At 46.1% G+C, this 23886-nt stretch overlaps 1 protein-coding gene across 1 annotated transcript in view; it reads right to left on the minus strand.

Moving 5' to 3' along the window:
- Window positions 1-23886, minus strand: part of PTH2R (parathyroid hormone 2 receptor) — a 94553-nt gene that overhangs the window by 23366 nt on the left and 47301 nt on the right. The window contains exons 6-8 of the mRNA XM_090041225.1: window positions 15618-15804; window positions 14612-14765; window positions 4430-4490 (exon numbers count right to left, since the gene is read on the minus strand). Coding sequence (XP_089897351.1) covers window positions 4430-4490; window positions 14612-14765; window positions 15618-15804 — 402 coding nt within the window. The remainder of the gene's footprint in view (window positions 1-4429; window positions 4491-14611; window positions 14766-15617; window positions 15805-23886) is intronic.

Genomic DNA, 23886 nt, shown 5'->3' on the forward strand with positions numbered 1-23886 from the left:
CTGGTCACAAGTAGCACATGCAAAATAATTTATACTGCTGAAAGGGATGGATGTCTTCTATGTGTGGTATGATATAACTGTCATCAGCCCTTGAAGAGTTACTCCATCAGTGGAGTATATGAATACACAGCAGTGGAACAGATAAAAATCAATCTGTCTCTGTGTAAAATACTCAATGTAAAAAATTCAGCTGGGGTCCCAGGCCAGATCCAGACCATAGGGCTCCTTGTAGACTTGATTCAGCTCAGGGAGTGGTGGTTGTAGCAGTGGTACTGGTGACAGGTCTAAGGGAGTGAGTCCAGGGGCAGCAGGAACAAGCCATGCTTGCTGCTGATGGCCATGCCCAGCATGGCCAAAGGTCCCTGATTCTGCAGCAGACCAAGTTTCCCAACTTCTGGTGCTCACCAGTAGTCCTGCAGCCCATGAGCCATATCTTTGACACCCATGGCATAAAAGAATGAGACTGTATGGGAACTAAAGCATTTTTCAGTATCTGCCAGTGGAAAACTATTCATTACTTTTTACAATACTCAGAGCTACTTGTAACCTGTTTTGAGTGGATGAGGTGATAGGTGTTTTTGGTACAAAAACTTTCAGGTGAGAGAACAGAATCAGTCTAAATCTTACTGAAAAAACCCCTGCTTGCACTAGCCAAGCAAGAAAAGATAAATAGCAGCAGCCTAGGCAAAAAGCACAAGTAGGATGTGCTAACAATGAGCAACACTTCAAAAAAATTCCAGCAGCTTTCTCAGTCAAATATCAAAATGGAGTAAGTCATGATGTAGCTGAAAGTGATTACTGAATTAACTCATTCAAAAAACTTGTAGAAGAACCGGTCTTCTCTTTTTCCCCCCCTTTTAGTCAAAGAATAATAGCACTGATTCGAATATTTTACATTTCAATTATGTTAAAAAAATTAGAGTTTAGAGTTGGCTAAACTTTTCAATTTTTAAATGCAGGCACACACAGAAATAATTTATATGGGTGTGGAATTTTCCACATAAGTGGTAAACTGTTTTTTTCTCCAATTATCTTTTATAAGCATTGTGAGACGGTATTGAATAAGGAGATTCCCAGATATGTAGAATTAATTTGCTGTTTTGTCAGAGTAGGAAAGGTATATGGAGTATCCAGAGAGTCAGTCTTCATATGGATTGTGGAGTTCTCTGAAAACTCAGCAAAACAGACAACTACATGCTACAGTTGAAAAATAGTCTCTGCTTTCTGTGGTTCTAGGTGTGTGGACAGAAAAGAGACTAGAACTAGTTAATGGGGGCATATAGGCTCTTCTTGTATTAGAGCTATTTTCGTTGTTGGCCACACCTACCTTGAGATGTGGCAAACACCATCTCTATTTTGCACTGATATCAGTGAGAGGTTGGACTGCTTAGCATCATTGAAAATGTGTCAGCTGATTCATTTTGCAACTTATACTACAGTTTCAACAAAGGAGCAGGTCACTGAATGACTAGATCACTTATTTAAGTGCCTAAATATGGACTTCAAAGCACTCAAGTTTGAACTTTTTTTGGCCCAACAATTCAAAGGTCTCTGCATTGAAATAAGAATGTAATTTGGTAATAAAATATATTATTTTTATTTTCCTTGTATTTAAAGTGGTGCACAAAAACTAGGTACTCAAATCAGCTTATTTCAGGGAACTAGAAAATCAGGGCTAATTCTTTTTTGGAATATGTATCTCTGACAGTTGGGTCTGAGTCAAGTTTCAAAGGCATTTTTTCAAAGCAAGTGGCACTTCCAGTGTTTGGGCTCTTGCAAAACAACAGCCCAGTAACTGAGAGAGAAGATAACAGTATTAACAGTCTGCAGTAGGGGGAGAATTACACGGGGACCTCTTCTCAGGATCTTCACTTGAAAGCCTCAGATGAGTCTTCAGGATATAAGCAGCAGCTGCCCTTTACTTCCAGGTACTTATGCCTTTCCTTAGCCATGATCTTTTACATTAGTCACCTCACACGTGATGCAGCTGAGGAGAGGGTGAGGGAAAGGTTGTTCTAGGTCATCTCCAGTCTGTCTGTCCTGGAGAGCCCTTTCCAACTTAGAAAATCTAAAGTTACATCATTGCAGTACACATGGACACATCTACATGTGATGCTTTAAAATGTGCATTAGCCTAAGCATCTACAGGTGTGTGTCCTTAACATGCATTAAAATGGTGAATAGTTAAAGTGCATTAACGCACTTGTAGGCACATTAAAGTGCATTAATGCTGTGTGTGTGGACTGACTTGGGACTAAAGTTAGTCCCAAGTCAGTCCACACACACAGCGTTAATGCGCTTTAATGCCTGCAGGTGTAGACACCTGCCTAAACCCATTTAATGTGCATTAAGCTAATGCACATTAAATTTAGATGTGCTTAAATGCAAATGTAGCCATGCCCTATGAGTCATGCTGGACAAAGACTAGCTAGAGTGATGTATTCTGGGGCCCCACAACTGTATCCCCACATTTCTGACCCTAATAAGGAGAGTACTGTAATCCACCCTCACTCCACTAAGCTGTAGAGCCCTACCTATCAATGCACTACACCTAGCTTGCGAAGCCATACCGGCTGCAACCATAAACACAGCCCCAAACCTTGCCTGTTCTTTAACCTTCCCCTAACCTTAATCTAGTTCAGGCTGTTCCAGTAGCCCCAATCACCCCTAAAACATTTTTTGAAATACTGACATTTGGCAAAGCAAAAAAATCCATAATTAATAAGAGATGAAATTAAGGCTGCAGGAGGAGAAAAACATTTTTTGCTCATAATGATGCAGACAGTGAGAGCCTGGACTAATGGCATGTCTATTAACTGCTTATATCAGGACTTTTCAACCCTGAGCTCATGGGCCAGTGCTGTGCCATCTGGCCTGTGGGGTTCTTCATGGATCTGTGGAGATGCTTATGGGCTGTGGCCCTTCATGCTAAACTAGGCACACAGGCCCCAAGCCTGGCACATGGGAGCTGGGCAGGAAAGGCGTGGGGACCCTGGAGCCAGATCCCAAGTGTGTGGGAGAGGCACAAGGCCGCTAGAGTTGAATCCCAGCCAGGTGGAGGTGGTGCAGGGTCCCTGAAGCCACATCCCAGTGTGAGGGCAGTGCAGGGCCCAATCCAGCTCACAGACTGGCTTTGTGCCATTCATCTGGCCCATGGGACCAAAACCTTGAGCACCACTGGCTTACAGCATTCACTACAACAGAAGAGGTCATAGTGATAAAAAGGTTAAAGCTTCTCACTAGGTCCAGAGACATGATTTTAAGCCTTTCAGGCTGCAATCTGTCCCAGTCATGCCATCTCTAAATGAGTACTTGGTCATTTGACATGGAGAGTCAAAAGGATGTAGGAGTGGGCACTATCCACCTCCCTCCCTCATGTGCTATTGCCTTAAAAAAACCCAGTGTTCCTTAACCACACTAGCTCAATAATACACCTAGATTTGGTGTTTGCTCTTAAAAACCACCCCCAAAAAACCCATGTGATTAATTGTATTTTTCATACAGGTTTGAGCTCACTGGTTTCTCTCCCCAGCAATCCATCCATGACACTTATAACACTACAAACAGAGGAACAATTTCAAGCAGATACCATTTTTTGTATAAACAGCCTGTCACATAAGTTCTTCTCTTTCCCCAAAACATAAAATTTCCATCTAGCAAATTACACTGGCACAGTGTATCTGCCAGTCAGCATTTACTTCTGAGCTAACACCATGTCAAACAAACCATGTGAAGCATAAAGGCCAAGAGAAAGAGGAAACATTTGAACATTGGCTGATCCAGTGCTCTCTCATGGATGGTGAAACTTATTTAAAAGAAAAAGTTCCACAGGAGAAACAATGTTCCATTTTTCAGTGCTTCAACATTGACTGCTACACAGCAATAGTAATACTCACTACCAAGTAAAATTTCAAATCTTTTAGAATGCAAGCATCAAAAGGAACACATTTGTAACAGCACAGAGAATCCCCGCCACATGATTTATTGCCTCCTGAGGTCTAGAAAGCATGCTCTGGACATTTAACTTACTGATAATCCTTTTGGGACAGATAAAGGATAGATATCTATGGCCATTATTACATCATTTTTTTTTTAGTTTCCAAGGTGGAAAATGAAGATACAGACAATTAGGATTACTCAGATTATTATTTTCTACAATACGTGTGAAATTATGCTGAATTGCATCAGATGAGGGTCTGGCCTATTATTTTTCTCACCTTCTCTGATCTTTTACATTAAAGTTTATACCATTAAGGCAAGCATTCTGATAGAGAACATATATTTTTTCTGATTAAGACCACCCTTTGTCTGGAGGTAAGAAAGGGAGCAGGCAATATATGGAATGTACAGGAATGGAAAGACTGAAAAAAAAATCTGCCTGCTTCCATAAACAGAAGATGCAAACGGCTTCTTCCTCTTTTCCACTTACCTTGCATCTGCCAGTGCTGCACGGACAACAGCCCAGGCCATGACAAAGACAGCTGGAAATCCTACACATTGGGGAAAAATCAATTCATATCTGTTAGAATAGATTCACTTTGGAACAGAACAGGATGGGCAGTTTCTTACCCTAAGGGAAAGTTAAATATTTGTAAATGAGTGAGTTGGAGAAAAATAACGTTCTTATTATCAGGAAACCCAGGGCTGTACAAGAGCTTTGAGTGAGCATGAAAAAAAATCAATATTTAAAATCAGAAAGGTCTGGTCAGAATTCAAGTAATTGCAGTTAAAGCTGAAAGTCTGGAAATGTTGACTGCACATACTAATTCCTATATCCTACTGATGTAAATCAGTAATCCCAATGAGGTTCTGGCCTTCTGACTCCATATTTATCATACAGCATAAACCAAAAGCTTCTGAGGTTTCACCAACAGAAGAACCCAGCTCATCTTGAAAGTGATTTAAAGTTTTACAGTGATTTGCAGGTATGTGGGAAATGAGGTCATCTATTCCAACCCCCTGCTCAAAGCACACAAAAGCTTGTGAGAGAGATAAACATCGATATCTATATAGATATCGATGTTTATCTCTCTCACAAGCTTTTGTGTGCTTTGAGCAGGGGGTTGGAATAGATGACCTCCTGAGGTCCTTTCCAACACTAATTGTCTATGATTCTAAGTCTGGTAGTTTTTAAATATATTTCTATTTTTAGATTATATTTGATCAAACAGTTCTGATTTAGAAGATGAAACATGCAGAGAAGCTCTGATTTTTGAGAAATATTCGTGGGAGCTACAAGTCTGCAAGACCTAATGGACATGATGGAATTTTAATGATAATTGCAGTGGTTTAAGATAGCTTGCTACTCCCGCTGCTCCAGTTAATGGAAATGACATTGTGAGTTCAGGTGACCTTACACACTGACTCAGATGTGTTCTAAGTAGTCAGCTAGGTAAGTTCAAGATAAAGCACTGAATTTACATTAAAAGGGGGGGAAGGAGGTGCTGGCAAAACATCATTTATAATAGAGCTGGCCAATTAGTGGATTACATTGCAGCCCACAGGGCTTGTTAGCATGGTTGCTAGAGCCATTGCACTGGTTCAGCTGTGGAACCCGGCAGATATATGCCAGCGTTGCTTCCCTTCCCACCCCCTTGCCCACCACTGATTTGTGAGTCTTTAGTCACGGCTGCTGGCAACTCAAAATGTTGGCAGGGGTAAGGTGTGGGGAGTTAGCAGCAACAGCGAGAGCTGAGGGTTGGATCTGATCTGCGGGGCCAAACACATTAGACAGCCCCATTTTATAAGATTACAGAACCTAGAAATGGAAAAGGATTCCTCAACAGAAGTCTAAATATTCCACATAGTATCTCCTTAGCATCCTGTGTAGTCTCACTTCAATTCTTGCAAGTGCTTGTATGATCCTTTGTATTTGGTGGATTATAGTTGGTTAGGCCAAATCCTACAGAGAGTCTATGGAGATTGGTGGGGAAAGGGCAGATCTATTCAGAAGGGGATAGAAGACTGAATGCTAGTCCTTGCAACACGTGTTTCCATTGTTTGAATGTATTCACCGTAAGTCAGGGGTGGCCAGCCTGGGGCATGGGTGACACAAGTGACACGGGCAGCATCTATGTTTGGCACACAACAGATTGGGGAGGGAACAGGCAGCACAGTGGTAGATAGGGCAGGAAGCAGAAGTGAAAGCAGCAAGTCAGACAGGAAGCATAGGGAAGGAAGCAGAAAGCAGGGTGGTAGTTCAGGCAGGGAATACAACACTGGGGGCAAAAAGCAGAGCAGCAGATGGGGCAGGGGATCAGTAGCACTTGGGAAAGGCGTGGGTCAAATTTGCTGAAAAGGTGAGCCCCCATTATTTTAAGTGATACCTTGAATATCAAGAAGCAGGCTTATGAGGCAAAAAGGGTGGACTGTAGAATGAAAGAATGGGAGAATAAAAAGAAAGGAAGAAATTAATATCTGGTTAGAATTTGCCTGAGTCAATATTTTCAGGTAGTATAAAACAGTAATGCTTTTGAAGAAAATAAAGCTACAAGGCTTGATACAGGTACTATCCTGCTGTGTAGTTAGCTGATTAGGTATAGCAGAAAACTACAACAGACTTTTGGAAATTTGGGGTACTGATATTAACAAATATATTAGCTTATAGTCAGAGGTATTCACTACAACAGTGCCTGACAACTAACTGACACAAACACTAATGATCATGAAGTAAATTGAGCAATTAATTTATGAAAAGTGAGGACCCAAAGGATAACAGGGTTTTGGAAGGCAAGATAAGGAAAAGATGATGCCCCAATACAAATATGATGTGGGCATAATAGGATTTAAATGATGCTTCCCAGAATGCTATTGTTGGGAAGATGGAACACCAGGATGGCAGCTACCTACTACCTTGGGAAAATGCCAGTCTGATTTGCCTGCTCCTAATGTCACCCCCAAGGAATGCTGTCAGTACTGCAGATGGTAGATACTCAGTATTGCTTTCTCTCAACTTTCTATGATCAGAGTGGCACTGGTTAACTCTGGGTCATTAATAAAACATATGCCATTTCAATTGCATGGCTTGGGGTACTCCATTCAGCAGAAACCACTCCAGTTTAGCTGTAATCAAGAGGACGAACCACTGCATACTAAATTTTAATTGCCATAGGCCATTAGAATTACAGATCAGACTACAACTCATACTATAAAATGGGTTTTATATGAATGAAACATTCTGTGAGGTGTTTCACATCATACTGGAAGATGAGAAAACTAAAGCATTCAGCTCAGAGGAACAGGGCATAAATTGCTAATTCCATTTTAATAGAATGATGTTCTTATTAGTGGAGCTTACCTTGGCTAACTTCCTAATGGGGATCGATATTCAGTGTATAAGTAAGATGAGTAACCTGTTTACTCTCATGAATAATACATAGGAAGGGAGGGGAGAAGCACGGAAGGAGCAAACTGTCTTCTACTACCTGGTCACAGAAGATCACATAGATCTCTTGAGCAACACACCTGGTACATGCTTATTCTACCTTAGCATTTACTGTGCTGTGGAGAAGGTCTGAAGTAATATGCCATTTTTCTACTCATGTTGTAAAAAACAGAGCAGAGAGGGAGATAATCTTTGACTAATGTTGTAATCTGGTGGCTGATCTCACAAGAAGAAAGACTGAGAATATGTGTTCTAATTAATCAAAAATGGCTTGAAGATCTGAACAAAATTTCCCAGGGGTCTGAGCTCACTCTGATTTGCATTGGCTTGACCCCAGCAAAGTTGCTCTTCTTTTGAAGAGGAGGATAATCTGGCCTGAAGAACGCATTTAGATCAGCCTAATATCCTGACCAGAGCCCATATCTCCAAGCCGTTTGTAACCTAAACCCACATCCTCACCTGTACCCATCCATTCCTAACCATGCCAACTTGTCTGCTTATTTCCTACACCCCCACCAACTCCAGTCCAAGACCTAAAAAATGAAGCATATTTCCCATAATGAAAGATGGCTACCACTCGGACCATGCTATTTCCTACATTCTTTACGAAAATTTGCAACTTGTGAAAAAAAAAATATAGCAGTTAAGTGGAGGATGTGCCAAACAGAGTTGGCATAGCAACCAGAAAGTGTCAAGTGCTCATTTCAATATTTTCCCCTGCAATGCCAACTGAGAAGTGAGCATTACTGTGATTAAAACATAGGGATGTTCAATTATAAGTGATTCCATGGCACAGACAGGTGATACATCCACTGCTGTAAAAAAAGGATATGCTAATAAAAAGGCTATTGACAGTAAGAAGTAATTTACAAGGAAATAACTAACAATGGAATGTTAGCTGTTCATGAAGGACAAAAACTGATTTAGTTACTATATCTATCCATTTGCTACAAGAAGAGAGAGCTCCCTCCTGTTTTTGGAGGGGAAAGCATTATAGTAACAGTTCCAGAGTACTATCATTTTTGAGGCACTTTGCATAGTGTGTGATAGTATCACCATAAGCTTTAGCAGGGACCCCACACTTTCTCAATAAACAGCACTGATAAGGAGATGTTTGGTAGAAGATCTATATACCCCATGCCTAATCCCGTATCTAGTACATCTTGATGGTTTCTGGTATGATCCCTTCTGGTGTTGAGTCCAGGGCTTTAGAACAGTCAGAAAAGGAGAAGCAGCTCTGAACAGTCCGGTGGAATTTGGGAGTCTAGCCCTCTTAGGAGCCATTAAAAGTCTCACCCTAAATTTCAAAAGCTTCTTCCAGAGATCACAAATCATACTGCACAGAGCAACCCATTATGTCTCTTAGTGTTTCTGTATTTCATTACTGACCCTTGTGGAGTTTGAGATAGGGAAGCAGATTCAGGGAGATCAAATGATTTAGTGGAGGACATATAGGAAATATCTGTGTGAGAGTCAGGAGCAGAACCTGAATGTATCCAAGCTGCTACTGATCACTGTGACTTAATATACTGAATCAAGCATTTTCCTGCCAATGGAAACGACTGCCACCTACTACAAGTTACCAAGAAGGGTGCCAAAGGGATCTGAACTGCACTAATTATGTGTTTACAGCAATAGAGGGTTAGAAGGATAATTAGAAAGCAGACCTGGTTTTCCAGGAACTAACGATGATGACTTATAGAAACCTGATGTGTCAAATTTGTACTGTGACTAGAGTGTGTCTATATCAGGGCTAAATGTGGCCTAGGTTGTTTTTTTCTCTTGAGTAACTTTATGCCTTTAATTCATAAACTTGCATCAGCCTGTTCATCATTGAAGGGAGCTACTTTACAGGTGCTCAGCAGAAATGAGAGAAACTTTGGGATTCATAAAACTAGATATTTTAAAAGACGTAAAACCCTTTTCTTTATTTAACCCTCCATTCCCTCTTTCCCTAACAAGAGAAGATGACTTTAAAAGTATACAATAATTAATAGGTCTTCAGGCTAAGTTATAAAAAAGTGGTGAGGAGAAAGAACACCCCCCTACCCCCTACCTTTTGTAGGAACATTTTTTTCAGGGATTCAAGCAGGGTGGAATAGGATTTGGCCCCACATCCATGGGGGAAGCTCTATAGTCAGGTACCTTTGCTGAAACTGAAGAAATGAAACAGCTGGATCAAGGTTGACACTGTTGACACTTGCCAGTAGGTCTGTGAAAATAGGGAAGTATTTGATTTGGATTCAGATTCAGCCGATTCGGAGGACAGTGATTCAATTTGGAGATTCAGAATTCGTCCAAATTGGCTTCGGAAGATTCAGCGCTGATTCAGAGAGATTCAGTGATTCAGCCATAGACTATAATAGGGAATTACTGAAATACCTATACTTTGTCATTATTTGGCAGATTTGGATGAAAACAGCAGGGATGGTATTCCCTTCTGAGGCCATGATGCCTGCCAGGTTTCAAGGAGTTAGGTGCAGGGATTTCTGGGAAACAGCATCTCAAACTGTTCAAAGCAAAACTTGTGACGTGTCACATTGTGTGTGTGTTCAGGTGCAGCGGGGTGAAAATTGCGGGGAGGATAGCCCCTGTTCTCACCCTCACAACTCCACTGCAACCAGTAAGCCTCAGGCCTCTCAAAGATCTTACAGGTCTGGGCTTTTCTCAGCCAGGACTGTGTGGTGGCTGGAGGTTATCAGGTGCCTCCTGCTCCTACCCGCCTTTCACCAGGGAGGTTTGTGGTCCTGGCATTTCCTGAAGCTGCCGTGCCATTGGCAATCCCACCCAGGCCTCCTCACCCTGGCAGGGTGCAGTTTTAGGTCATTCCCTGGATGATGTGGGGCCTTTTCCTCCCCATATAGCCCCAGCCCTTATACCTCCGAGTTCTTCCTGGCACGGGAGCTCAACAGGGACATGTTCTTTCCCTGCTGGTTGGTGAGAAACTAAACTGCTGCCTTCAGCTCTGAGAGTGGGGCATTACATGGCCGCCCTCATTAGCACCTATCCTGCCACATACATAGTCCCTTGTGCGGGCATGAGAGAGGCCTGCCAGGTTTCAGCCTGAGTAGTGCAGGGTTTCTATGAAACTGCACCTCAAACTGCTGAAAGCAAAACTTGTGTCACTTGTGTGTGTTAAGGGGTGTAGGTTGTAGCTGTGTTGGTCTAAGGACATAGCCCAGACAAGGTTCTTAGGTCAATCTGATATCTTTTATTAGACCAACTGAATAGTTGGAGAAATGCGTCTTTGCAAGCTTTTGGGTTTAAAAGCCCTTCATCAGGCTGAGGAAGCATCTGCAGTTGGGTGTGTGCTCTTCCTGGACGGAAGGAATAGTAAAGAAGCCAGAGGCTGGCATGCAATGCAGGCAAGAAAGCTGGTCAGTGAAAATGTAAATTGAGACATCAGGGGGTGAGAGACAAGCTGTGGGGAGGCGGGGTGGAAGGGGGATGTAGCAGGTAGAAGTGGAGAGGTACCTGCTACCTGGGGAGTCAGATGTCAGGCAGGTTGTAGTGTGTCATAAATCCAATGTCTATATTGAGTCATGAGTTTCTGTACTTAGGAGGCTGGTGAAGTGAAGTTCATATGCTCATTTGTGAAAAGTGGTTTGTAAATTCAAACAAGCAATGAACTTCACTAACCTTCTCACCAGAAGCCAACTTCCTACAGTCCAAGACGCACTGAATGGTCCAGACCGTGCCATGACAAGAAATGCAAAACCTGCCAACATATCTCCGGTACCCCACAAACTGCACCAGAATCTATTACAGACAAGAATATCCAACTACCCGTGGGGGCACATTTCTAACAAGAAAACCACTCTGTCTCCAGTCTTTCAGTCTTGATCCTCATAGGGAATTTACAAACCACTTTTCACAGACGGGTCTGAACTTCACTTCATCAGCCTCCTAGGTATAGAAACTCATGGACTCAATATAGACATTTGACTTATGACACACTACAACCTGCCTGACATCTGACTTCTCAGACACCGCTGCACTTTTACCTGCTACATACCACCCGCCTCTCACCCCCACCAGCCAGCCTGTCTCTCACCCCCTCACACCTCAATTTACATTTTCACTGACTGACTTTCTTGCCTGCATTGCATGCCAGCCTTTGGCTTCTTTAGTATTCCTTCCATCCAGGAAGGGCACACACATACCAACTAGTTGCTTCTTTAGCCAGATTAAGGGTTTTAAATCCAAAAGCCCATACCTCATAGATGGCATCCCAGGCAGCTAAGCTCACCTGGAGCCTCACAATTCCACTGCAACCAGCAAGCCTCAGGCCTCTCAAAGATCTTCCAGGTCTAGGCTTTCTCCAGCCAAGACTGTGCATGCGTGTAGTGGCTGGACCTGCCTTTGACCAGGAAGGTCCTCATTCCTGGCATTTCTTGGGGGCTGCTGCACCACCGGCAGTCCCACCAGGCCTCCCAACCCTGGCTGGGTGCGGTTTTAGGTCATGCCCAGGACCTGGTGCCTCTTCCTTCCCCATAGGTCCAGCCCAGACCTCCAAGTTCATCCTGGCATGGGAGCTCAGCAGGGACATGTTTTTCCCCTGCTGGCTGGTGATGTAGTGAGTGCCATCTCCAGCTCTGAGAGCAGGGCATTAAATGATTTTAAAAAAATAATGCAAATAGGTGTGGACAGAGTGAGGAGGGTGGCACTCACTCTGTCTGCAGGTGGAGCTTGGGGAACCCCAGCAGTGGGGGATTCACCTTCAGGAACACCATCTGCTCCACCAAACCAGGATCCAAGCAGGTGCAGTGGGGTGTGACGACATCCCCAGCAATACTGAACACCCTCTCACTTGTAACACTGGTCAGTGGACAGGACAGGTGTTGCTGGGCAACTGTGGCCAGATCCTGCCACATCTGGCTGCAGGTTGCCCAATAGGCCAAGGGGCTGCAGTCCAGTGGCTCCATGTCCTCAGTGAGATGGGTAACCAGTGAAGCCTTGGTGCTACCTACCTGACACTGGGGTCTGGTGTGTCTTGACCCCAACATTGAAGCCATGCCCTTGGCCCACATTGGCAGTGGCTGGTGTGGAGAAGACTGGTTGGTGCTGGGAGTGCTGACATGGGAAAATGGATCCCCTTCTTCCATGTCCCCTCGCCTCTGCCCTTTTACCTCCCTGACTCTGTTCACCAGCACCTCCGTCCAGTGATCAAGGGTTTTGGTACTGCATATGCTCCCCTTCACCCTCAGGTCATACATGCCCACCAGCACATGAACCATACTGGACCACAATGGATCCAGCCATTTTTTGATGCCCTCCTTCAGCTGCTTCACCATTGCCTGCACCTCTGGTGATAGGAGCCTGCCCCATCCAGGAACAATGATTTCCTGGAACTTCTCCATTTCATTCTCAAGCTCCCTCACTATGGGGATCACCTGGCTAAGGAGGGCATTCCCAGTGCTGAGGGTCTCAGTGGCCTTAAGGAATGACTTGAGGACCACCAAGATCTGGGAGATGGTATCCCACTCCGCTCTGTTAAAAGGGCCAGTGTCCCAATCTCCCTGAGCTAGGCTATCTCATGGATGGCCTTGTTGCTCCACCAGCCTTTTGAGCATCAAGTATGTGGAGTTCCACTGAGTCTCTACATCATGCATGGTTTTGTGTTGTGGGATGCTCAGCTCTGCCTGTCTGTCCTGTAACATCTTGCCCCCCTTGATACTGCAGTGGAAATAGCCTGCCACCTTTCTGCATTTTGAAATCAGCTGGCTGGTAGTGACAGCACCACCACCCACAGCCCTCTCCCCCTCCAAGGCATCCCTGACTACAAGGTGGAACTTGTGTGCCACACAGCGGATGCCAACCAAGTTGACAACATGGACTGCCTTGACCATATCGGAGGGTTTTTTTGGTTTCACAATTTGATTTGGATTTGGTAATTTGGTTTCCGAATTGGGCCAAATCTTCTTCGAATCGAATCAGAGACCGAAGCTTTGCACACCCCAACTTGCAGGATAGGACTAAGGCCTAAATATAGTTAGACTTTATTTTATCTTTAATACTACGGATGAAATATCAATGGGGAACTATACTATCAGATATATGTAATATGGTCAAATATGACCAACTGTAATATTTTGGGCACATCTACATGTCACCCTGTGTTGCCGTAGCAACATGGTACGTCGCTGTACAACATGCTATGACCAACATAGAGATCCTAGCAACATAGTGATGTAGTGTGAGTCTGTACATGACTGGCAGCTACTTTGCTGTAGCAGTGTGCTCCCCCGTTTTAAGACGCTGCTACAGCAAAGTAGTAGCCAGAACTAACCGTGCACCATGCACACAGCACAGCACAGCACAGCACAGCACAGGTAGTTACTGTCCTGTACTTTAGTATTTCCAAAATGAAGTACTAAAGCATGGTGCAGTAACAACATCAGCGTAGGGCAATATGTAGATATGCCCTTTGTTGGGGAATTTGAGGATAGATGATTCACCTGTAAGGAGAGGACGTTATCTATTACTTCAATTTTTTCCTGGGCATTTTATAGTAATCATCATCACATATGTCTAATCTGTAAAGCATTTGATGAGAAAATGATAAAAATTGCCATAGTGTGTCAGTCCAATTGGCCATCTAGCCCAGTATCCCATCTCCAACAGTAGCAAGTAGTGGATGCTTTTTAAGGGAAGAGCATAAGAAATAGGGCATGGAGAATACTTCATTCCCTGTTATACTTACCCAGTTACCAGAAGTCACAGGTTTAAGGATGCCCTAAGCTTGAGGTTACATCCCTGACAGTTGTACTTAATAGCTACAATGGTTCTATCCTCTAGAAGTTTGTCTAATCTATTTTTTTGTACTTGGTTATATGAAACATTAATCAATTTACCCTCACAAGACGCCAGGAAGATAGGGTTGTATTTATGTGTCATTATTCCCATTTCACAGTGGGGAAAGGAAAAGTTAAGTAACTTCTTTAGGAATGTACAAGAAGTGGATGTCTCAGAGTACCCAGACCTCCTGCATCCTAACCAATCTACTGACTGCTAAAACCATCCTTCATCAGGGAACCCAGCAGTGGTGTCCTGTCATTGCTGATAGAAAATAAGGTATTTAAGGACACAAGTTCTTCTTGTCATCATTTTTAATGAATCTAAGTGTTGAAAAAGAGCAGCAGGTAGGAATATCAGGAGGACAGAATCTTCTCTATCCAATGAGCCTGATCAGAAATAAAAGGAATAACAAAAGCCCATAGACCTTACCCCAGCCTATCAAGATGAAGCCCCACAGGTACTTGGTATCCGAAAAGAAAGCCACAAATATCAGGCTATGTAAGTAGAGGCCTTCAACTAGGATCCAGTAGTAGTTGGTGGCCAAGAAGTAAATAAACATCACAACAGTAATCTTGCATCCCACCTGTGAAAGAATCCAAGTAAAATAGTAATAAGTCAATATAGTTAAATTTAGCAAATTTTAAAAACCATCAAGGCCATTCCTGGCAGTCTGCCTTGTTAGTATTAGACATTTATTTATAGGCCATCGGCTCTCCATTTTTCTTTATGGACTGTTCTCATTTTTTTCTTTTTTCTTTATAATTGAATTAGAATGTGTGAAAGTGAACAACTAGTGACAGCCCACAGAAACAGGTGTATTGAAGGCAGGTGCTGTACAAGCTTCCCATGCACACTGCCCTCAAGCTGGGGGTACGTGTACTTCTGGGGGTACTTGGGATGGCCTCAGGGGGTACTTGGCAGCAAGTGCTGTCGCCACCAGCACTTCCACCACCACTGTGCCACCAGCACACTTGCCAACTGCTTGTCTGGCTGCCAGGGAACTCCTGCCTTCTCGACTGGCCGCTGGAGGTACACTGACCCAAAAATGTTGAAAACCCCTGTCCTAGGGGTATTTAGATGCTTTTGAAAATCCGTGAGGTTCTGCTCTTTAGGTTGAAAAACAACCTTAAAAAAGGTGGCCAAAAAAACCTGAGTTTCCTTGAGAGTCAGTGGGACATAGGCTGCTAAGTGCTTATGTTATTTTTGAAAATGAGACTTAAGTTCTTGTGAAAATTTTTGCTCCTCAATATAAACATAAACAGGAACAGATTTCCGGCACTCATAAACTACCTGAGGATTTGTGCTAATACTTTAAAATGGCTTTGCCTTGTTATCAACTGGTTAAAAGGGATATAGTTTGTAACAAAAAATACAACCTAATGCAGAAAATACTTGGCTAATGAGCTAATAGTTTTCCACTGGGTCTAATGCTTACATATTGTGACTTGTCTATTGCAGGTGCCACTACAACACTTCGGAGATCATTCGTCAGCAGAGAATCCAGCTCTTTGACTCCTATGTGAGTATGCACTACTTTGTCCTTGATAAAGATGCTGACAGCTCTTAGCATGAAAGAGACAAACAAGTGCATGTGGATGTAATTCCGAGTGCAGTGCAGTCTCCTGTGGAAGAAAAGGATCATTTAGAGAAGGGCATCATTCTGCACCTAGACAGCAAAAGATAAGAGGAGATACTGCCAGGATTCATAGTCTGAGTCACTATATCACTATGTAGGAATTATGCTAGAAACAAAGTTTGCAAACCCTGCAGTGGAATTTTATTTATTTTACCATATTTATTTTAAGCTGCTTTCACTGGAATTTCATTAGAAAAATTCTATTAGTTTTAGCTTTCTATAAAACCAAAATCTGGGGCCAAATCTCTCCTGCCAAGGTTACTGTTAAGTAATAAAATCAGACTTCCCTCTGGCTCTTGTGTGAGTGGCTAGAACAGCTGATGTTTAATGTGCCCTGCACAACTGTAGAGAGGATTTAATTCATGGTAGCCTAATAAAGATGACAGAGAGGGGAGGAGATAGGCCCATAACCCTATGTGCTGGATTTCAGAGCTTGTTGAGGAGTGCTTGTTTAATTCTCCTTTGGTAACCATTTCATAGATCAGGAAAATTGCTTGCTTTAGAGACAGCTCAACCCTGATTCCTGGATCCAAACTCTGATTTGCATTTTAAGCCAAACAAAGACTCCAGATCAGATTCATCCTGACTTGTGGAGCAGTTTGGATCTTTTGTAGTCCAGTTCAGTTGCTATTATATATTTTATATAAAAATGGCAATGTTAGCTGAAATTTTCAAAGGAGGAGTGAAGTGTCCAGATTTCACTCAATTTCAATGGGAGTAGAGTACCTCATTCCCAACTGCCTCTTTCCTAGCCCCATCTCATTTATTTGATGGTAAGGACCAACTTTATCTTTAGTCTAACTCTATGCAACTTCAGTGAAATCACACCAATGAACTGGGCCCAGTATTTAAAAGGAAACAGTAGGGCATTATCATAGCTATCAAAGTAAGAGACCCTATAATTTGCTGCTCTTCATTAACTGAAAAATCAGTACAGAAAGTTAAATAAAAGGGGAAGATAAATATCCTGGCCAGGAGCACACAATAGCTAAGATCCTTCAGACAGATCATTAAAGTGGATGTCCCTTGAAAAGTCAATACCAATAGTGATATCCCCTGAGGTAAAACCTGAGAAATACCCTTTTAGTGAAGAACCAGAAGTAGCTCAGTATTCTTCCTCATTACAGAGGTAAAACTTTAGCCCTTTTGTGTGTGCTTCCAAGGAATGAAGTTGTTCTAAGAATGAATGCATGAACAGCACCTTGTGTCACATATACAGTCAGCATGCATTGGTGCAAAAGACTTTGGAGTCAGGTGTTCTGTACAGGTCATTTAAATAATCCACTAAACCTCCTGCACTAGCCCCATATAGTGATAAGCCCCATATAATGATAAGCAAAAAGACTGATTCTGTATACACTAGAGGCCAGATTTTGAAAAGGACTTTAGGAATGGAAGTAGGACTTCAACAAAATTAAGCATATATCTACATTGCTGCTCTTGAGCAAGTGGAAACGTGGACAAACTACTAAAGAGGAGTACAAGAGTATTGCTTGGGCATGTAGGGATGAAATCAGGATGGCCAAAGCACAACTGGAGTTTTAGCTAGCAAGGGGCATGAAGGGTAACAAGAAGGGTGTCACGGAGTCACAGAGGTGCTCCGTGATTGTGAGGGTGATTGGCAGAGCTGCCAATCACCCAGGCAGCTCAGGTGCCGGGTTACCAGGGCAACCAGGCGGTCACATGACCGGGAGGGGGCAGGGCCAGGCCTTTATAACCAGCTCAGGCCAGAGCCTGAGACACAGTTCCCTTCTGGCTGCCGCAGGAGCAGGAGCTCTGCGGCTGAGCTGAGCGGCCGGGGTTAGTGGCTACTACTTCAGCTGACCGGCTGCAAGGATGCAGGGAACAGGATCGCCCTAACTGGAGGTAGGATTGAGAGCCCTGGTGGGGCTTGGAGTTATTAGGCGTGTGGAGCCTTTGCTTATGTTATAGCCAGGCTTGAGTGTTTAGTTATAGTTTACATCCGGAGGACCGGGGAGGCTGTAGGGGAGCGAGGAGGCCTCAGGGGAGCTCCCCAACAGCTTGGGGGTTCCCAGGGCCCAGTTGAGGCACAGTGCCGGGGGCACTAGTGTCAGTGCGGCTGGGCATGGTATTGCGCCAGGGAGGCGCAGTGTGCGGGTTACAGACCCCAGCCCAGAAGGGCGGTGTTTAACCCTGGAGCGGAGCAGTGACAGAGCGCAGGAGGCGCAGAGTCAGCCCGAGAGGGCAAGGCCCGGAGCAGGGCAGAGACAGAGCGCGGCGAGAGCGGCCTAGCTAGCCACCCAAGGGCGCTGAGATTAGGGCGGCGATAGTGAGCCGGCCCGAGGGCGCCGAGGCCAGGGCGGCGATAGAGCTTAGGCCAGGGCGGCGATAGTGCCAGCCACCCGAGGGCACTGAGATTAGGGCGGTGGTAGTGCCGGCTCAAGGGCGCCGAGACTAGGGCGGCGATTGAGCCAAGGCTAGCGCGGTGAGAGCAGCCTAGCTAGCCACTCGAGGGCGCTGAGACTAGGGCGGCGATTGAGCCAAGGCTAGTGCGGCGAGACCAGCCTAGCTAGCCACCCGAGGGCGCCGAGACGAGGGCGGCGGTAGTGCTTGCCCAAGGGCGCCGAGACTAGGGTGGCGAGAGACCCGAGATCCGGGCGCAGGGAGTGAGCCGGCCCGAGGGCGCCGAGGCTAGGGCGCAGGGAGTGAGCCGGCCCGAGGGCGCCGAGGCTAGGGCGCAGGGAGTGAGCCGGCCCGAGGGCGCCGAGGCTAGGGCGCAGGGAGTGAGCCGGCCCGAGGGCGCCGAGGCTAGGGCGCAGGGAGTGAGCCGGCCCGAGGGCGCCGAGGCTAGGGCGCAGGGAGTGAGCCGGCCCGAGGGCGCCGAGGCTAGGGCGCAGGGAGTGAGCCGGCCCGAGGGCGCCGAGGCTAGGGCGCAGGGAGTGAGCCGGCCCGAGGGCGCCGAGGCTAGGGCGCAGGGAGTGAGCCGGCCCGAGGGCGCCGAGGCTAGGGCGCAGGGAGTGAGCCGGCCCGAGGGCGCCGAGGCTAGGGCGCAGGGAGTGCTCCAGACTCAGGCAGAGCCGGCGATTAGCCAGGCGCCGGCTAGAACCCGGCCCAGGGGGCCGGTAGTGAGCGGCGCTGGAGGAGCCGACCCAGGAGGCGCCAGCAAGTAGCTGGGCGCCAGCGTGATAGGCCCAGGGCGTGGGGAACGGGCCAGAGATTGGGGCCCGACCCAAGGAGGCGCCAGGTGGGCGAAGAGCCCCGGTGCCCGAGAGTGAGAACAAGGGCACCCGAGGGGCGAGGGACCATACAAGCGTCCCCCGGAATAGCTGCGAGGCTTGGGGCGTGCTAAGGGGGAGGCTTGGAGGCACGCATTGCCCTTAAGGCAGGACGCTTATTAAAATCCCCAGTCTGGAATAGGGACGAACAACTAGACCGTCCATTAGGGAAACTGGCAGCCTCCACATTATATATCTTACCATCAAAGTCGTGGCGGGCGAGGTTCTGAGGGTGCTGCGTCACCCTAAAGTGACGGTAGGCGGCGCTAGGGGGTTCAGAAGGGTTTCTACAAGTATGTCAGCAACAAGAGGAAGATTAGGGAAAGTTTGAGCCCCTTACTGAATTGTGAAGGCAACCTAGTGACAGATGATGTGAAAAAGGCAGAAGTATTCAATGCCTTTTTTACCTCAGTCTTCACAAGCAAGGTCAGCCCTCAGACTACTGCACCTGGCATCACAGTGTGGGGAAGAAGTGAGCAGCTGACAGTGGCAAACAAACAGGTTAGGGACTATGTAGAAAAATTAGGGGCGGGATGCAATGCACCTGAGGGTGCTGAGGGAGTTGGCTGATGTGACTGCAGAGCTGCTGGCCATTATCTTTGAAAACTTGTGGTGATCAGGATAGCTCCCAGGTGACTGGAAAAGGGCAAATATAGTGTCCATCATTAAGAAAGGGAAAAAGGAGGACCTGAGGAACTACAGACCAGTCAGCCTCACCTCAGTCCCTGGAAAAATTATGCAGCAGGTCCTCAAGGAATCCATTTCTAAGCACTTGGAGAACAAATCATAAGGAACAGTCAGCATGGATTCACCAAAGGCGAGTCATTCCTGACCAACCTGATTACCTTCTGTGATAAGATAACTGGTTCTGTGGAGGTGGGGAGGGCAGTAGATATGATATACTGTAACTTTAGCAAGGTTTTTGATATGGTCTTTCACCACATTCTTGCAAGCAAGCTAAGGAAGTACAGGTTGGATGCATGGACTATAAGGTGGATAGAAAACTGGTTGGTTGTCAGGCTCAAAAAGTAGTAATCAGTAGTTCAGTGTCTAGTTGGCAGTCAGTATCAAGTGGAGTGCCCCAGGGGTCAATCCTGGGGCCAGTTTGTTCAATATCTTCACACCAAGCTGCAGGGAGTAGTAGATATTAGAGGTGCACTGATACACTCCATATTGTATTGACACCGATAAAAGGAAAATTGACCTTATCGGCAATCAGCTTTTTTTGGGTGATGTAGCCAATTATGTCACTGATAAATGCCATGGGTGACTGGTGCACCTTAGTTGGGGAGGGTGGGTACGTTTCCCCCAGTGGCCAGTCAGCGACCAGGTTCATCCCCCTACAGCCAATCTCACTGACGTGGGGGGGAGGGATCCCCCCGCAGCCAATTGTGAAGTAGCCAATTGCAAAGTGGCCAATCGCTCCAGCTGATCGCTGTAGCCAGTTCCGGGAGTGGCTGCGGCCGATTGCACCAGCTGCGGCGGCTTCTGGGAGCACAGAGGCACTCTACTCCCCAGCCAGTGCTTGCAGAGGGGGCACCAGTGGTCCCGCCTGTCCCCCCTGCCCACTGCCTAAGCAGTGAGTGCGGCTGGTCAGGGGTTACACCGGCACTCTCAGAGGGTGCATGTGCATCCCTGTGCACCCCCTATGCATCGCCACTGTTAAATGCCGTGTGCTTATGCACAGCCACAGCATGCATGCGGCCAGGAGTGCAGCTCAGCAGCTTGGAGAGCAGTGTCTGGCTGGTAAGTCTGGTGGGAGGAAGGGATGTGGGGGAGGGAAAGGGTATGGGATGCAGATCAAGGTCCCCAAGGTGAGGGAGGGAGTGGGGCTGGGGCTGGGGCAGGCACTGCTCAGCTGGGGTGGGGTGGGGTGGGGTGTGGGGCAGAACTGGCATCTCATTGGGGACATAGGGAGGTGGAGAAGGGTGGCAGCTCCTACTGCTGCACACACCCCTGGAGAAGACATGGGGGGTGCATTTGCCTGTGTGTGGAGCAAGGGCAAACTACCTGTTGCATGCTTGGGGCTGGGACTGTTCCAGCCTCTTCCTGGTGGCTACACTTGGGCCAGGCAGGGCAGGGCGGTGTGGGGCAGAGGGACTATGGGGGACTAGAGCCACCAAAAAATTCACTGTAGGCCCCCCATCCCATTGCCGCTGCCATCCACCCTGCCCCGCCCAGCCTAAGTGCAGCTGCTGGAAAGAGGCTGGAGCAGCCTCGGGCCTGAGCACACAGTGGCAGCCTGCCCTAATCCCATGCACAGATCCTGGAGAGCCCAAGCCCCCATACCTCACCCGGTGGTGTGAGCAGTGGCAGGAGCTGTGTCCCTGCACCCTCTGGATGAGCTGCTGGCTCCATCTTGCACCCTGCCCTGCCCCAGCTGGGCAGTAGCTGCCCCTACCCCAGCCCCACTCCCTCCTTTAACATGAGGGCTTCAATCTGCACCCCCCATGCCCCTTCACCCCAACAGGCTTACCAGATGGACTCTGCTCTCCATACTGCTGGGCTGCATGTTGGCAATTGGATCAGGATTGGCCTATACGTCTGGTCAATAATTGCCCATTGGTATCGGCCCAAAAAATCTTTATTGATGCACCCCTAATAGATATGCTGGAAGGTAGGGCTAGGATTCTGAGAGATCTAGACAAATTGGAGGACTGCACCAAAAGAAATCTTATGAGGTTCATTTAGGACACGTGCAAAGTTCTGCATTTGGGATGGAATAATCCTATGCACAGGTACAGGCCAGGGACTGACCAGGTAAGCAGCAGCTCTACAAGAAAGATCTGGGGGTTACAGTAGATGATAAGCCTACAGTGTGCTCTTATTGTGAAGAAGGTTAATACCATACTGGCCTGGAGTGCTGCCAGTAGATTGAGAGAAATGATTATGCCCCTCTACTCAACACTGGTGAGGTCACATCTGCAGTTTTGTCCCCCTGCCCTTACAGAAAGGACACGGAAATTGGAGAGAGTCCAGAGGAGGGCAACAAAAATTGTTAGAGGGCTGGGAAGCATGACATATAAAAAGAGGCGGAGGGAATTGCGCTTATTTAGCTTGGGGAAGAGAAGACTGAGGGGGGATTTAATTGAAGACTTCAACTACCAGCAGGGTGGTTAGAAAGGATGGAGCTAACTTGTTCTCAGTGGTGGCAGATGACTGACAAGAAGCAATGGTCTCAAGTTGCAGCAAGGGAAGGTTAGGTTGTGTATTAGAAAGAGCTTTCTCATGAGGAGGGTAGTGAAACACTGAAGCAAGGTACCCAGAGAGGTTGTGCAATCTCTACCCTAGGAGGTTTTTAAAACCCGGGTAGAGAAAGCCTTGGCTGGGATGATCTTGTTGGGGATGGTCCTGATTTGAGCAGGGGGTTGGACTAGATAACCTCCCAAGGTCACTTCCTAATTTTCTATGATTCTATACCTCACCTGTGAATGTGGTTCACACATGCCAAACTTCAAAACACAGCCATGAAGCCACTGTGTGGTGCCCCACCTGGCCACTTTCAAGCACACTCAAGACAGATCTCAAGAGTAGCTGTAGGGAGACATCCCTGGAGTGGATTCACTGCTGCATTTCTGGGTTTAGCATTTCTGGACTTAATGCAAGCAAGAGTGGGTGGGTGGGTTGTTAGACAGCATCCCTCCTTGGAAATGCCGGGCATGCAATAATGCCCCAGATGCCTAATGCTGAAGTTGTGATCCTGAGGACCAGACACCTAAAGACTATAGGTTGCAGTCCTTTCTTGGATCTGGCCCTGAAGCCTGTTATACTTCTCTGGTAATATGAAGTGGTTTTAGAGCAGCTATGTATGACACTTATACTCAGTTAAAGACCCTATACCAATAAAACCAAAGATCAGGACTTTGATGTAAAATGGGTATCAGGCCCCAAAGAATGGGAATAGGGAGACTGGGATTCTTCTTTTTAACGAAGATAACTCCTAGCATCTCCTGTCATCCACAGTTAAATCTGAATAAGGTAGCCATTTTCTACCAACTATTTTGTATTATTGATGACCTTTGCGAAAGGGAAATAATGAAATGGAAACTGTTGGTATTCCTCACCCTGCAATTCCAATTGTTTGTACTAAAAATGGTATCAAATTTTGCCAGATTATGCATCAGAATTCTACGTCACTGCAGGTCAGTTTTTCAGAAGGAAAAAATGAGTTAAAAAGTATCCTGCATGTTTCAAGTATAACTTGCATAATTTACCTCTGTTCCAGGACAATGCATGTAGATAGTCACCGAGGGTTTTGTCACAGGGCAAATGTATATTGCAAGCCACCTGGTGCTGTGACTGTCTTAGAGGCAAAACCTTCAAACTACAGCCCAGGGAGACAAGCCAGGATGCTAACAGTATGTCTACACTGCAGCTACTGCTACGACTGCAGTTCATATAGACAGCTTTAAATTAGTTTAAGTTAGGTTAAGTAGTAAGTTAGGTTAACCTAGCAGTAAGTTAGGTTAAGTTCTGCTAGCAGTATAGCCACAGAAGCAAGTTGCTCAAAACAGGGCAGCCATTCAAGCATTTACCTACACTGAGTTCCATGAGGCAAAAGATAAACTGTTGCAATGCAAAAGCTTGTCAATTCAGAGCTCACTCAGGTGCGCTTATATGAGTTTCAGTAACTGCACTGTAGACCTGCTCTAAGTTACAGTACCCCCCGCATCCCAGACTGTCTCCTGATCACTGCACTGCTCAGAATCAGCACCATGTTCTGTGGTGAGATGCCCCTTTCCCTGATATACTGCTCCTGCATGCTCCCTACACAAAGATGTGCAGTGGAAATTTCAGAAGGCAGATGAATGGACGTCTTCTGCAGTGGCCAA

This window comes from Crocodylus siamensis, chromosome 4 (assembly GCF_052110815.1).
Source record: "Crocodylus siamensis isolate JL-2025a chromosome 4, ASM5211081v1, whole genome shotgun sequence".
Taxonomy (NCBI): Eukaryota; Metazoa; Chordata; order Crocodylia; family Crocodylidae; genus Crocodylus; species Crocodylus siamensis.